At 41.7% G+C, this 12,922-nt stretch overlaps 1 protein-coding gene across 1 annotated transcript in view; it reads left to right on the forward strand.

Moving 5' to 3' along the window:
• The window catches only part of SVBP (small vasohibin binding protein), a 92,685-nt gene extending 81,642 nt beyond the window's left edge, over positions 1 to 11,043 (forward strand). Inside the window, exon 2 of the mRNA XM_069240292.1 lies at positions 10,494 to 11,043. Within this exon, the coding sequence (XP_069096393.1) occupies positions 10,494 to 10,580 (87 nt within the window). The 3' untranslated portion in view covers positions 10,581 to 11,043. The remainder of the gene's footprint in view (positions 1 to 10,493) is intronic.
• Positions 11,044 to 12,922: the final 1,879 nt, after the last annotated feature.

The following is a 12,922-nucleotide window of genomic DNA, read 5'->3' on the forward strand; positions in this document are numbered from 1 at the left end:
CATGTTACATGGCCAAGTTCGGAGTTACCATTATGACGCTATACATAGGTAGTGACCTATGTATAGTGCACACGTGTAATGGTGTCCCCGCACTCACAAAGTCCGGGGAATTCACCCTGAACGATGTGGAGCTACCTTGGCTAGTGCCAGGGTGCCCACACACTGAGTAACTTGTGTGCAGTGAAAAACGGCTGTTAAATAACGTGGACGTTATTTCACTCAGGCTGCAGTGGCAGGCCTGTGTAAGAATTGTCTGAGCTCCCTATGGGTGGCAAAAGAAATGCTGCAGCCCATAGGGATCTCCTGGAACCCCAATACCCTGGGTACCTCAGTACCATATACAAGAATTATATGGGTGTACCAGTGTGCCAATGAGAATTGGTAAATTTAGTCACTAGCCTGCAGTGACAAATTTAGAAAGCAGAGAGAGCATAAACACTGAGGTTCTGGTTAGCAGAGCCTCATTGATACAGTTAGGCACTACACAGGGAATACATACAGGGCACATACTATGAGCACTGGGGTCCTGCCTGGCAGGATCCCAGTGACACAAGGGCTAAAACATACATACATACATACATACATACAGTGAAATTGGGGGTAACATGCCAGGCAAGATTGTACTTTCCTACACGCTGGAATTAGGAGTGCGAGATGCGCTGAGGCATCCCCAATCTTGAAGCAGTTTATGTGCAAAGTGGGCATTTAAGAGCCATGTGTCTTGATTTCTAGCAGCATTTGCTCAGTGTTTGTGCAAGTAAATTCGGGACCTAACTAAAACAGCCCTGAGACCTTTGTTTTTTTTTTTGTTTTTTAAAGTGAATCTCAAATTTTTTTTTAACACAAATTAATGTTATTTACTATGTTAATCCAACCACCTCTGCGCACATCCAATACCCGTGCGCATCAGCGGTTGGACGCAGAGCCTGTCCAGTGGCCACCCCCCCCCAACCACCTAACTCCCTGCTGTGCACGGCCTTTGGCGATGCGCAGTTGGAGTTGGCCACAGGGCCTGTTTCTCTGGGTTTGAGAATAGGTGTGAGAGAGCCTCTGGGTTTAAGAGTAGGTGTGAGAAGCTGTCTCTAGGTGTGAGAGTGGTTTTGAGAGGATCTGATTGCACTCCAGTAGATGAAAGATGCATTCAACTCTACTAAGGATTTCAGATTGTTTTCAATATGGACTCACTGAGTAAGCACACTTGCTTTGCCTTCACCAAGCCTAGGAGTTAGAATCATTTGTCCTTTCCAGAAGTGGAGATCTAACTGGGGCACCTGCTACATATATATTTGTAAGTGCTTCCTGTTGAGGTTTAATTTCTGTGAAATTAGCATCATGGCCAGAACGGAAGCTCACCTGCTTGTTTACCCAACAATAGTCCAGTTTCCACAAAATGTCTCTCCAACTGGAGTATCTTCTACTGGTTAGTTAGTAAGTGCTACCTCGCTGGGTAAATATCGAGTTGGGGGTGGGGTGGGGTTCACGCGGCCATCCACACCTGGTTTATTTCTGGGGACCTGGGGGGGGGGGGGTGGGGGAGGGGTGCAATGTGCGAAAGTGCACATGTTCACAAAACACAACTGCCTTGATAGCTGGGCCTGGTGGGAAGGACATTTCATACACTTGGTCCTGCAGAACCTTTTTGTGAGTCCTCTCCGTGTACTCTCTGCCTAGTGAGGTTTTGCTTTGAAAGCTACTCTAATGCGACAATTCTGTAGTAAGAAGTATCTATAAGGAGAACAAGTTACTTGCCTGCAGTAACACTCCTTCTGGTGGATCTTCTATCTAATTGGAAATTCCTCACTGCCCTCCCACCTCCCCATTTTGTGGAGTGGCTTCTTTCTAGCGCGTGAAAAGGTCCCAAGTGGTTCAACTCACTGGAACCAACATCCCTTCATGATCCTCACCTGAAGACGCAGAAATAAAAAGGCAAGGAATTGTTGTCAATGCCCAAGGGTGGTCCTTGTATGTGACTCCAATCCATCACATCCTGGGGGTGTGGGGTGAGCGCAAGTCCACACAGTGCCACCTAGCAGCATGTAGGAGTAAGCCATGTAGAACATTTTCCAGATCCATTCTGGTACCTGGAGGGTATTCTCAGGTGAGGAATCTGTGCTTAGATACAATATTGACCATAAAGAGTGTTAACAAATGTAACATGTTGTTTTATACCAGAAATGAGTATGAACAATGAAAAAACATTTGTCACAGAGGTTACAAGAGCTAAAGTAAAAAGAACTGTACAGGTTGCTAACCCTTTTATGTACAGGAGGAAAGCTTGTATTCTGGAAGGCCTACGTGAATTGGGCCTCTGCCACAAAATACTCGAGCCACCAGCACTCATGATTCTTCACAAGTTATCTTCACTAAAGTCCATAAATGCCACAGGTGATTCAGCTCCAAGTGTGCTATGCCCAAATCCAGATCCTTCTGCTTATCAAGCGTATCAGTTGTCTTGCATTCCCACCATGTCGACAGACCTGAGCACCACTTTTAGAATTATTCTCTTCAAAGATCCTTTGTCCAGCCTTTGCCGGGGACTTTTGCGCCCCTCATCCTTTTTCCTCCAAGCATTGTACCTCAATCATAAAGACTGGATTTTATCCCTATGCACAACTGTCTGTGTTAGTCTGGTGGTTTCAACCTCTGCGTCAGTACAGACCTGATGGATTTTGGATTGTAATCATCTTGATGGTGGCTTCTTCATAGGGCAATGCTTAAACATAGATATCCATGTACAGTAAAGTAGTTAGCAGTGCTTTTAGTAATTTAGAGGGGGAACACGTTTATGTCTAGTGCAAAACGTGATTTTCTTGGCAATGACACATTTCCTTTCAACTGCCATATTTTTTTTTTAATCTCTTCAAGACATGTGGCCGCTGGTCTTGGAAATGTATGAACAGGCTCTGATGTATACGATTTCCTTTGTGTTGGTCAATTGTGGAAAGTGTGCAAAACAAACTGGACAGATTTTGTCAGGTAACATGCATATTGTAAATGGACTGAGTTTTATATTTTAAGGTTTCTTCATCTCTTGGCTTAATATTTAGGGAATGGAAGACATGCATGGCATTTCATACCCCTCACCCTTGTTTCTTGCATTGTAAGAATGCTTTCAAATGGGAAGATGCCATCTCCTCTTGGAGCAAGAAAAATTACCTCAAGGATCCGGATGTTCCTGGTGATCTGGCCTAAGGATGAGAGAAGATGGACATTTTCCCTTAAAAATTGTCATCACCCAATAGAAGAAGCTGAATACAACGATAATCAGGCACCACTGTTTCAACTTCTACCATGAATGTGGGCAGCTCAGCTGCTGACGGTCCTTCTCTCTGTTGTGCCACTGGAAATCAAGATATTAATTGTTGGATGCTCACCATCTACAGAAGGAGTGCACTGTATTCCCTTTTTTTTGTCGATCTACAAAAGTCCATTTACAATCTATCGCGTGAGGACTGTAAGACTGCAAAAAAAAAGCTTAAGGACTATCTACCAGGGTGGTCATAGTTTCGTATGGACTTCATTCTCCATAATATGGTGACCTGGTAGAATGGTGAACAGCCAACAGCTTGTGCACAGTTCCATTTCCGAACTTAAAGAAAAGGTACAGTGGTCGCTATAATTTGAGACATATGGTGGCACTTTTTTCCGTTCTTACCACACAGTGCTTTTCAATATGCTGGCTCATATTTGTGGTTTGTGTTTGGGAAAGAAATACGTCTCGAGGCAAGCAGAATGTGAGCCCTCAGTGGAACAAGACATTCCCATAATTCAGTTAGTTGCCTGCAGTGTCGCAGGCAAGTATTGGGAATTTAGCTTCCTAGGCAAAGGGGTCAATATTGCTCATTACTTTCTCAAGCTTTGAGAATGTCTTTGTCATTAATGTGCTGATCCAATAAAACGAAAGACAATCACGTTTACTGTTGATATTCTCCACTTCAAGATTGGTGATGATCGGATGTTCTGAGCCGCTAAACTATGGCTCTCTTAGGGCAAGAGCTACAAGCCCTGGATAATTACCTAGAGTCCAGGAGCCCTGTTTATTCCCCACCTGATTCTGATGAAGACAACGATCGACATTACCCAGCCACACCGTCGGCAACATAGGAACCAAATAATCCTACTTAATACAAGGAAAATGCCTAACAGCCACACTCGAGTCCAAATGATAATACTCCAGCATCAGAGTGCCAAGACTAAAAAGACTACAAGTATCTCGTTTTCAAAAATACCTACCACAGCAAAAATTGAAATAACTAACCATGCAGCAGTAAGTCATTTAAACGAAGGGTCTTCCTTCACATCCAGAGCATAGTACTGATTAATATCGATGAAACATTGTTTCCCAGCAGTCTAAGGACGTGTGGAAATAATATTGCATTTTTTGCACATAACATGACTGCATGTCGTTTGTAAATGCGATCCTGCTGAAATGTATGAACTACATAATAATCCTGAATGTTTCTCCCTAAAAAACAGCTTTCTTCTGCAGTAAAACACAGGTCTGTACTACAGCTTGAGATGTTAATACTCCTCAGTCTAAATGGGACTTTTGATACTCTGCATAAAGCATTTCTGTGCCAACATTAACACATGTCCTGACTGCCAGTGGATGGCCCATATGCACGGCTACAAACAGCACGAACATTTCCTGTCCATGATTATGACAATGTTATTAATATTGTGACACCTAAGTATGTGAAATTTGTATCATATTAGAATGTGTACACTCCTGCATTAATATTCGAAATTGCTTGACAGCAGCATGGCTACCCGTGACTCTTAACGTTGAATCATCTCTAGCGTGTTTCATGCTGCAAAGCTCTTCAGAACCCCACTAGTGGTAGTATGTGTTATAGAAATACCCATACTCTGCCAACTAAAGAAATAATATTAAAGAGTTGTAGAATAAATACGACGGGCTTAAATACGCCCAGATTGTGCCCTTTTGGTCGACAACTAGTCGAGGAAATGCCGAAGGACATCTTGAATTGCGTTATCAAATTGCAAGATCGATACTGTAAGCTTGGGGACGGGATGAGTATGGGCTGATTTCCACTCATGCGCACCCGCGCCCTCTGATTTTTGGCTTGTGTGTTAAATGGTTAAATGACCCAAAATCCCACATTCTTCTATCCCCGCCACTAGGGTCACTCTGGTTCCGTTAGGTGCATTCAAACTCAGATTTGTTAGCCTGCTTGCTTGTAAAAGACTTTGGAGGTTTGGAACTCGTGCAATACTTTCATCGGTGTCAGAGAGAGGGAAAAAAAAACATAAGACCCATTTCGCCTCTGAATTCACCTGGGGTAAACCGGGTGGGGAATTTTAATTTGTCTTGTACTCTTTTTCTTCACACCTGCGTTCTTTTCGAGACGGTCGTAGATCCCTGAAGAAAGGCACTCCTTTTATTGAATGCCGTTGCTCTCTGCTGTTATTTTTATAACTGCCTGTTAGTATCTCGTGGCAGGCAACCTTCAGTGAAGGCTTCCAGACATCTGCCTGGCTCCACGAGCTGCCTTGAGTCATAGTACTGGCACACCCCACATTCCAAAAGTGGTTGCAGCTCAGACATCTGACTAAGGCAGCAGCTTGCCAACTACAGCAAAAGCTTTGATTTTAGACCGCAGCGTGCCTTTTCTAATCCTTATTTCTTAATTTCAAAACGTTCATGGACAGACAAGTCTACGCACTTATCATACACCTCCTTAAAATTAAGTTGTGACCTCTTTATTCACCTTCTCCCGTTCAACTTTCGTTCCTTCTTAGCCCCACTCACTCTTTCCCATAACTATGTCCCGCGCTGCTCTTTGTGAGAACCTTAGGGAGGCATTATGTCCAAAGCGATTAATACATGGAATGTTGTGTGCAGTGTGGGTACACAGGGGTGTGGAATTCCTATAGCCGAACGCCCAGGATATATTGTTTGGGTCAAGGATAACAAGTTTTCATTTTTATTTTGTCCATGGGACAAGTTAGCCCCATTCCCCTGCAGCGCAAACCCTTTGGCTCCCTGTTTACAGGCAAAGGAACTGTCTGCAGTTGAGATAATATTTGTGCCTGTATGTTATTGCTGTTCGAACTTATATTTATGGTTCATTAATCCAACACCTTTATTTTTTAGGTGAGCAATCAAAATAAATGTTGTAAGCGCTGACTGCACTACTTGACAGTGGATCCAGTTAAAAACAAAAATGTGCACACATGTTTGCAAAATTTAAGAAGATAAGGCTATGTGTAATACTCCTAGAATACTGTCTTGTTATATTCAAATATTTGCACAACCTTGAAAGCAAGATTGATAATTTTTCTTTCAGAATAAAATGCAACTGGGAAAAAAATGTTTTGCTAACTACTTTGAAAGTTTAGGTACCATTTCTTAGAAGCATCATTTAATAAAATGTGTTGATGCATGCTAGTGTTCCCAAAAATATTTATAATCGAAAATCACTAACCGGTTTGGACAAAATTATGAGAAACATGAAAATAAACAAGCATTGGTGATCCATCTTTTGGTTTTGCCAATGCATGTCTAGTTTTGACATGGCTTTTGTAAAAAAAAAAAAAAAAAATTATTGTGGGAGCTGCCAGGCCCTCATCATTGTAACAGACATTGGCAAAAAGCAAAATTAATTTTTGGTTTCAAAAAGTACACATTGCCACAATTGTTCCTGGCACTGCTTTATGTGCCAATATCCTCCTTGTGAATTGGCAGCATGCTATAACTCACAGTGAAGCCAGCCGATAGATGTATAGAGAAAGATATAGAATTTGAATAAGACAAAAAGGTCTTGGTTAACGCCAAACCTAATTAGGGGCTTAATTCCTAAACTAAGACACAAAAGTGAGCCCATGGTATATGTCTTAGCAGATTTACGTATTTCATAAATTCACAAGAATTGACAGACGTAGACCAGGAAATCATACTCCTAGAAAATTGGTGAACTATATTTAGCACATGCAAATACGCACATGTTGATGTGCTCATGTAAAAATCTGTTGATCGTTTACAAGTTTTACTTCTGCCCTTGTCAGGAATACATAATCCATGTACCCTGCAGTCTTGCTGCAGAGGGTGATGTCTTGCTGCAGAGGGTCTGCCTCCGTCCACACAGAGGGGGTAATTGAAAATGTATATAGCCTTTGCAGAGCAAGCACTTTCATGAAATGCTAATGGCTGAATTTGGTAGTGTGGTTCCAGAAAAACTGTCATCAATCCCTGCTTACTCACTTCATTTGCACAAACTTTGTGAACCTAGGCAATTATTTTATTTTACTATGCCTATTTTTCCTTCATCAGCGCATTTGGCAGTACCTTCAACTGCATCAGTTCAGGATATGCACTTTATAGAATCCTCTCTTGTACGTGAATCACATATAGGAAGGAGGCAAATGGCACCTGACCAGCCAAGTGGTTAGCTGCTGGCATTGTTGTCAGGGCGAGCAGGTGGTGGCATGAATGTTTCTAAGTTCATCCTTAGAAATTATCACTTCTAGGAAATGACTTTCAGTTCAGCGATGTAAACTAGTGTACCAAAGACCCCCTATGTTACAAGGGAAACCTTTTTGAAACCTGAAACATCTTTGTTCTATGTTCACCAGATGTTTGTTTGTTGCATAATTTACTTGCCAAATATTTTGCTGGCCCAGCTCATGCTTGGGCATTTAGAGCTTTGACTAACCATGGGATTGGCTCTGGCTCAACTGGCCCTTTTATTTTGCCTCTTGCCCACCTGTATGTATTAGATAGTCAACAACTGAATCACTGTTTTGTGTAAGAGAAATGGTTTTCTGCGTGTGAGATTTAAAATTTAAGGGTACACTAAGAAAACACTCCTGACTAGCTCAATCATTACACAGTTTATTTATTACGCGTCAGTGGTACTGGCTGTGACAAACCAACTTCGTACAAGTTATAGCTCAATGATATGCAAGCATCACCAAGCAGCTAGTTCACTTAGAGTTGTCGCTTGGCAGTACGTAATTCTGCAGTCAAGGGAGTGAGTTCAGCTACACAAACTGGAATGGGACTCAGGAGTATATAGTACAGGCACTATTAAGTGCCTGTCTATTTTTTAGGTCGAGCAGCTGTCTGCTTGAAAACTATGTATTACTGGCTTATCTAAAAAAATACAATGAGCATAGGGCCCGCCCTTTGCTTACCATTGGGTATGTTTACTGTCACTCACGTTTACTTACTCCTTTCTCAACAGTTTACCTTCTCTGTCTTGCATTTGTCCTCCTCTGAAGCGTATCTCTTTTGTCTCATTCCGCTGCTCTGTTTTATTGAGTAAGCACCCCACAAGAGTGCATATTTTCCACCTGTCTGCTCCTGTGATTCCCCTCGGTCTGAGATTTCTGTGTTGTACACTCATATGTGTGTGTACTGTGCATTTTTATTTGAGTATTTATTTCCTTCCCATCACTCCATGTTGCTCGGTCACTTGTTTGCTTCTCCTACCGTCCAACCGTTGCTCTTCCTCTTGTGTACCAACCGCATACACTCCCCTTTCCTTCTTAACCTCACGTATCCTCCATTGCTCCCCACTGAGCCTTCTTTTTTTTTTTTTTTTTAATTAAGTTTTTAAAATGTTTTCCACATAAAAAAGAGTTGGCCATACTTTTCGGTTTTGTTTTTTTTCGTCTTTTTTTTTTTTATATATTGATCCTAGTACTGGTTTACCAAGGCACACCACAGTAGTCCTTAAAAGTCAGTTCCTTAGTATACTGTATCAATCAAAGTTCCAAATACACGTCTGTATAGGTTAGAGATTGTATTCATCCAAGGCACCATGAATCCAATGAACATCAGCCGATACGTGTTTCGTCATCAAGACTTTCTCAAGGCACAGGTTTGTGAGCAGTAAAATGTCCCAAAAGTGTTGCAGAAGGATTAGTATATAGGTCCTGCATAGAAGGAGGAAAAGTATTAGACCGACTAATACTTTTCCTCCTTCTGCGCGACACCTATATGTTCCGGCGTATCATGGCTGTATCTACCAGCAATATTTACTAATCCTTCCATATTTGGCAAAACATCCCTACATTCCCGTATGTCCTCGATTTTTGGGAACTTGCCGACACTTTTGGGACATTTTACTGCTCACAAACCTATGCCTTGAGAAGGTCTTGATGACGAAACACGTGTCGGCTGATGTTCATTGGATTGATGGTGCCTTGTATGAATAAAATCTCTAACCTATACAGACGTGTATTTGGAACTTTGATTGATATAAGGAGCTTACTTTTACGGACTACTGTGGTGTGCCTTGGTAAACCAGTATTAATTTCTTCATGTTGTTTGATCCTTCAAATCAACACAACTGCACCTGAGGTGGTTGGGTGTTATACCAGTTTGGCACCCTGTGAATACTATTTGTTTGTTATACATGGACATTATTTTCCGTACATGTTATATATACGTGTATGAGGTGCGAACCTGTAAGCATAGCCACTCTTCTTAGCAGTTTATGTATATATTGATCTGTTTAGCATTGGTAATTTTTTTTAGAACTGCACTTGCGTTATTTTGCACACTTGCATGCTTGAGGCATGCACGTGCATACATCATTACGCATATGTGCACCCACAAAATAACATCGCCACCAGTGGTGCCAAGACTTTTTGATTGTACTAAAATAATATGTGGAATATGCTTACTGATGGGGACTTGGAGCCAATAACCTTAATTGGTCTTCACCCATTGGCTAGCTTAACTGTGTGACTACATTCTTCCTTTTCACAAGGAGCACACCAGCATACTATGTAGTTCCTGCCAGTGCCAGGGACTGCTATATCAATCTGTGCGGTATCTTTTTTTTAGGGGCGGGTGCATAGGACGATTTTAACCATGCCCATGTTAAATCAATCACTTACCTTGGCTCATGGGCTTGCCTTTTCAAAATCTGTTTTTTTTTTCATTTGTGAAAGGCATGCATACGTCACGCCTTACTACTGGAAACATACAAGGCTCCATGTCTTCAGTATTGTGTCTGGACTACTTTTTCTCTTTATTTCGCAGTGCATCACGCTTGTTTTTTGTTGTTGTTTTTTTTGGTTTCTTTTTCATTTAATGTGACAAGAAAAGTCTGGTTAGGAGTTTACAATGCTAATGGCTCTAACTCGACGTAATGCTAGCCCCGTTGCATTGCAATTTCTTGTTTTTATGAGGACCCTCTTGCAGCTTCCCCAACAATACAGTTTTTCAAGAACAATGACCATATAAGCATTGACAGAGTGAAGTCCAGCAGCCCTTGCCACACCCGCAGTTTTTTTTATTTGAAAAAGCTTTAGCCGTAGTTTATAGTTCTGTAGCAAGTAGACAGGGTATGGGTATAAAGTATTAGAGTCCAGTAAAATTACTTGTTAGAAAACAGTGTCTCTCTGTTTTTTCGTTCTCGTTCTTTTACAGTATAAGCAGTGCAAACCTTAGTATACTTCTGAATGCTAACATTTCCACATACCCCTCATCACACCCTTTCTTTTTCGCCCCCGTGTAGATATATGCTCTCAACCGCGTCATGACTGAGTTGGAACAGCAGCAGTTCGAGGCTTTTTGCAAACAAATGCAGCCTTCTGGAGAATAAAAGTGGAGGAATGTTCCTGGTTTGGCATGTACCGTTCTACCATCACCCAGAGAGAGGACATAAGGAAAACTGGCACATGGGAGGAGTCTGGACTGCTGCCACAAGTAAAACGCGCACTCCTCTGATGTAATCTGCAGTGACTTTGGGGGTCGATGGACAGTATTGCTTGATGTTTAGTCGGTGTGGGGCGAGTGAAGGCAAATTAAGGAAGAAACTTGTTTATTTGTGTTTTAATCTGACTGCACTGCCTTTGAACTGTGATAAATCCACTGTTCCCTCCATGTTACTGTCTCCCTGATGAACATTGTAGACTGGTATTTACCTCAATATTTCCTTTTCTTGCTTTTATACTGTTTTCATATTGTTACGTTCTTTTAAACGGTTTAATCAAGAGTGTTTTTAACCTGATTGTTTTATGTTTTTGTTTTTTTTTCTTTTCTTAAATAAAATCGATTAAAATGGCTGGAGTCAAATCCTAATTTAGATTCTGTTCATTGCTACAACATGACTAAGTTTTTCTAATGTAAGTCCTGTAATGGACATAAGTCAAGTTTAGCGTATGGTTCCGCTAATTGAACAGGAGTTGAAGTGCACTGAATGCCCTTTGACGGACGAGTGCAGTGTACGTGATCCCGATGGGCGTGTGGGAGTTGGTGTACTGATTGCCCATGACTACGATGTTTGCTACTAGTTGTTATTTAGCATCAGGATTGGCCGGGGTCAGAGTATGTCCTTGGTGTATGTTGGTTTCTGAAGTGTTTTGGGAACCATCTATCAGGCCTAGCAGTATCGCACAGCGAACACATAGCAGATTAGAACTCACCCTCTAGTGTTTACGGAGGTCTGCATTTCTTGGATCAATCCTGGCCTTCACATTTATAAAAATCCGATTCTGGCCAACAGCATGGTAAGTATAAAAATAAATTAAACTGCCCTGTGAGAGGGCTGGACCCCTGCACGCAAACAAGAACATTTTGTCAACCCAAAATTATCCTCTTATTGATAAAGCTGTCCATTTAGTAGCAGATGCTAAAAGAAAAATGTTTGTTTAGGAACTTTAATGAACTAACCAGATTTGGACAGTAGAAGTGTTTTCTACATCGGGTAAGGCGGATGATTGACAGTGTTGGACAGAACTGTCTAATGTTCTTAACCAATTGCTTTTACTACCTTAAATGTAGGATACTTTTGACTTGTAGCCTCAGGTTTTCTGCCTCAGGGGCACTTGTGCCTTCAGTGAGGGTTGTTTATTTTTTCTAATCAATTTAACTATGAACATGCTTGTTTTCAAGGCAGCCACCACCGTTTGGAAATGGAAGTGTGCCGTTACTCCTTAGGTGAACCTGCTTTCAAATTCTGAATCCTTGTTCTCAGTACCTCTCATCTTTGAAACAATGTTTGATTTTCTCTGCATTGTACCTTCTGAGGTGTTTAAACAGACACTTATGATATTTTATTTTTCCATTCTCACCATGTGGGTATCAATTACAGCTATTGGCTGGACAAGGAACTAGTTAAGACTGTGTAATCTGAGATTTGAACATCAGTACTCAGAGGTAGATATGTCACACTTGTCATATCCTCTTGCCTGCACATCCATATACTTTTGGCTGTTCTATTTTTCCCATTGAACGGTATGGATAGGAATTTACTAGAGGCCTTGCTCTGTAGCAGTTACTCGTCACCTCTTTGAGTGTCTTGCAAGTATCCCACACATAAGGTGAACCCCCCAGGTTGTCTGACTATCTCCCAGTGCCATACAGTTTTTTTTTTTTTTAGCTAGATCTGGTGGTCAAGAGCAGGGCCGCAAAGTAGTGAGTACTCTTTAACGATCAAACACTCTGTGGTACTGGAGACTCTATTACTCTGCCAGGTCAAAAACAACTCCTTTCCTTGGCACAGAGATCCTAAACTGCAGCGGCACTTCAGGATTAAGTCAGCCCGCCTTTTAAACTCGATGCTACAGGCCTGTTGCAGCAAGATGTTGTGCAAGGCTTCATCTCTAGATGTGTGGTCATGGGCCCAAGTTCTGGTTTTAGCTGTGGTGATTTGTGAGGCTTGCTCCTTGATGTAAAGCCTAGTTCGTCCTATATATATTGTATTCTGCAGTCCGAGTCTGTTATGATAGGTCTAGCTATGATTCCTCCTCGGACTCTGCACCTGAGCCAAGTTCCTCTGATGTCACGTGGATGTTGAGACGGATTTGAGGACCCAGCAAGAGAGTGGTGAGAGCCTGCCACAAAAAATGAAGGAGGCCAGCCTCATGGTCTGTTTACTTGTCCTCTACATTCTTCTCACCCAAAACAAGAAGATGCAAAAGTAGTGAGAAGGAACATCACGTC

Source organism: Pleurodeles waltl, chromosome 6 (genome assembly GCF_031143425.1).
Source record: "Pleurodeles waltl isolate 20211129_DDA chromosome 6, aPleWal1.hap1.20221129, whole genome shotgun sequence".
In the NCBI taxonomy this organism is placed as follows: Eukaryota; Metazoa; Chordata; class Amphibia; order Caudata; family Salamandridae; genus Pleurodeles; species Pleurodeles waltl.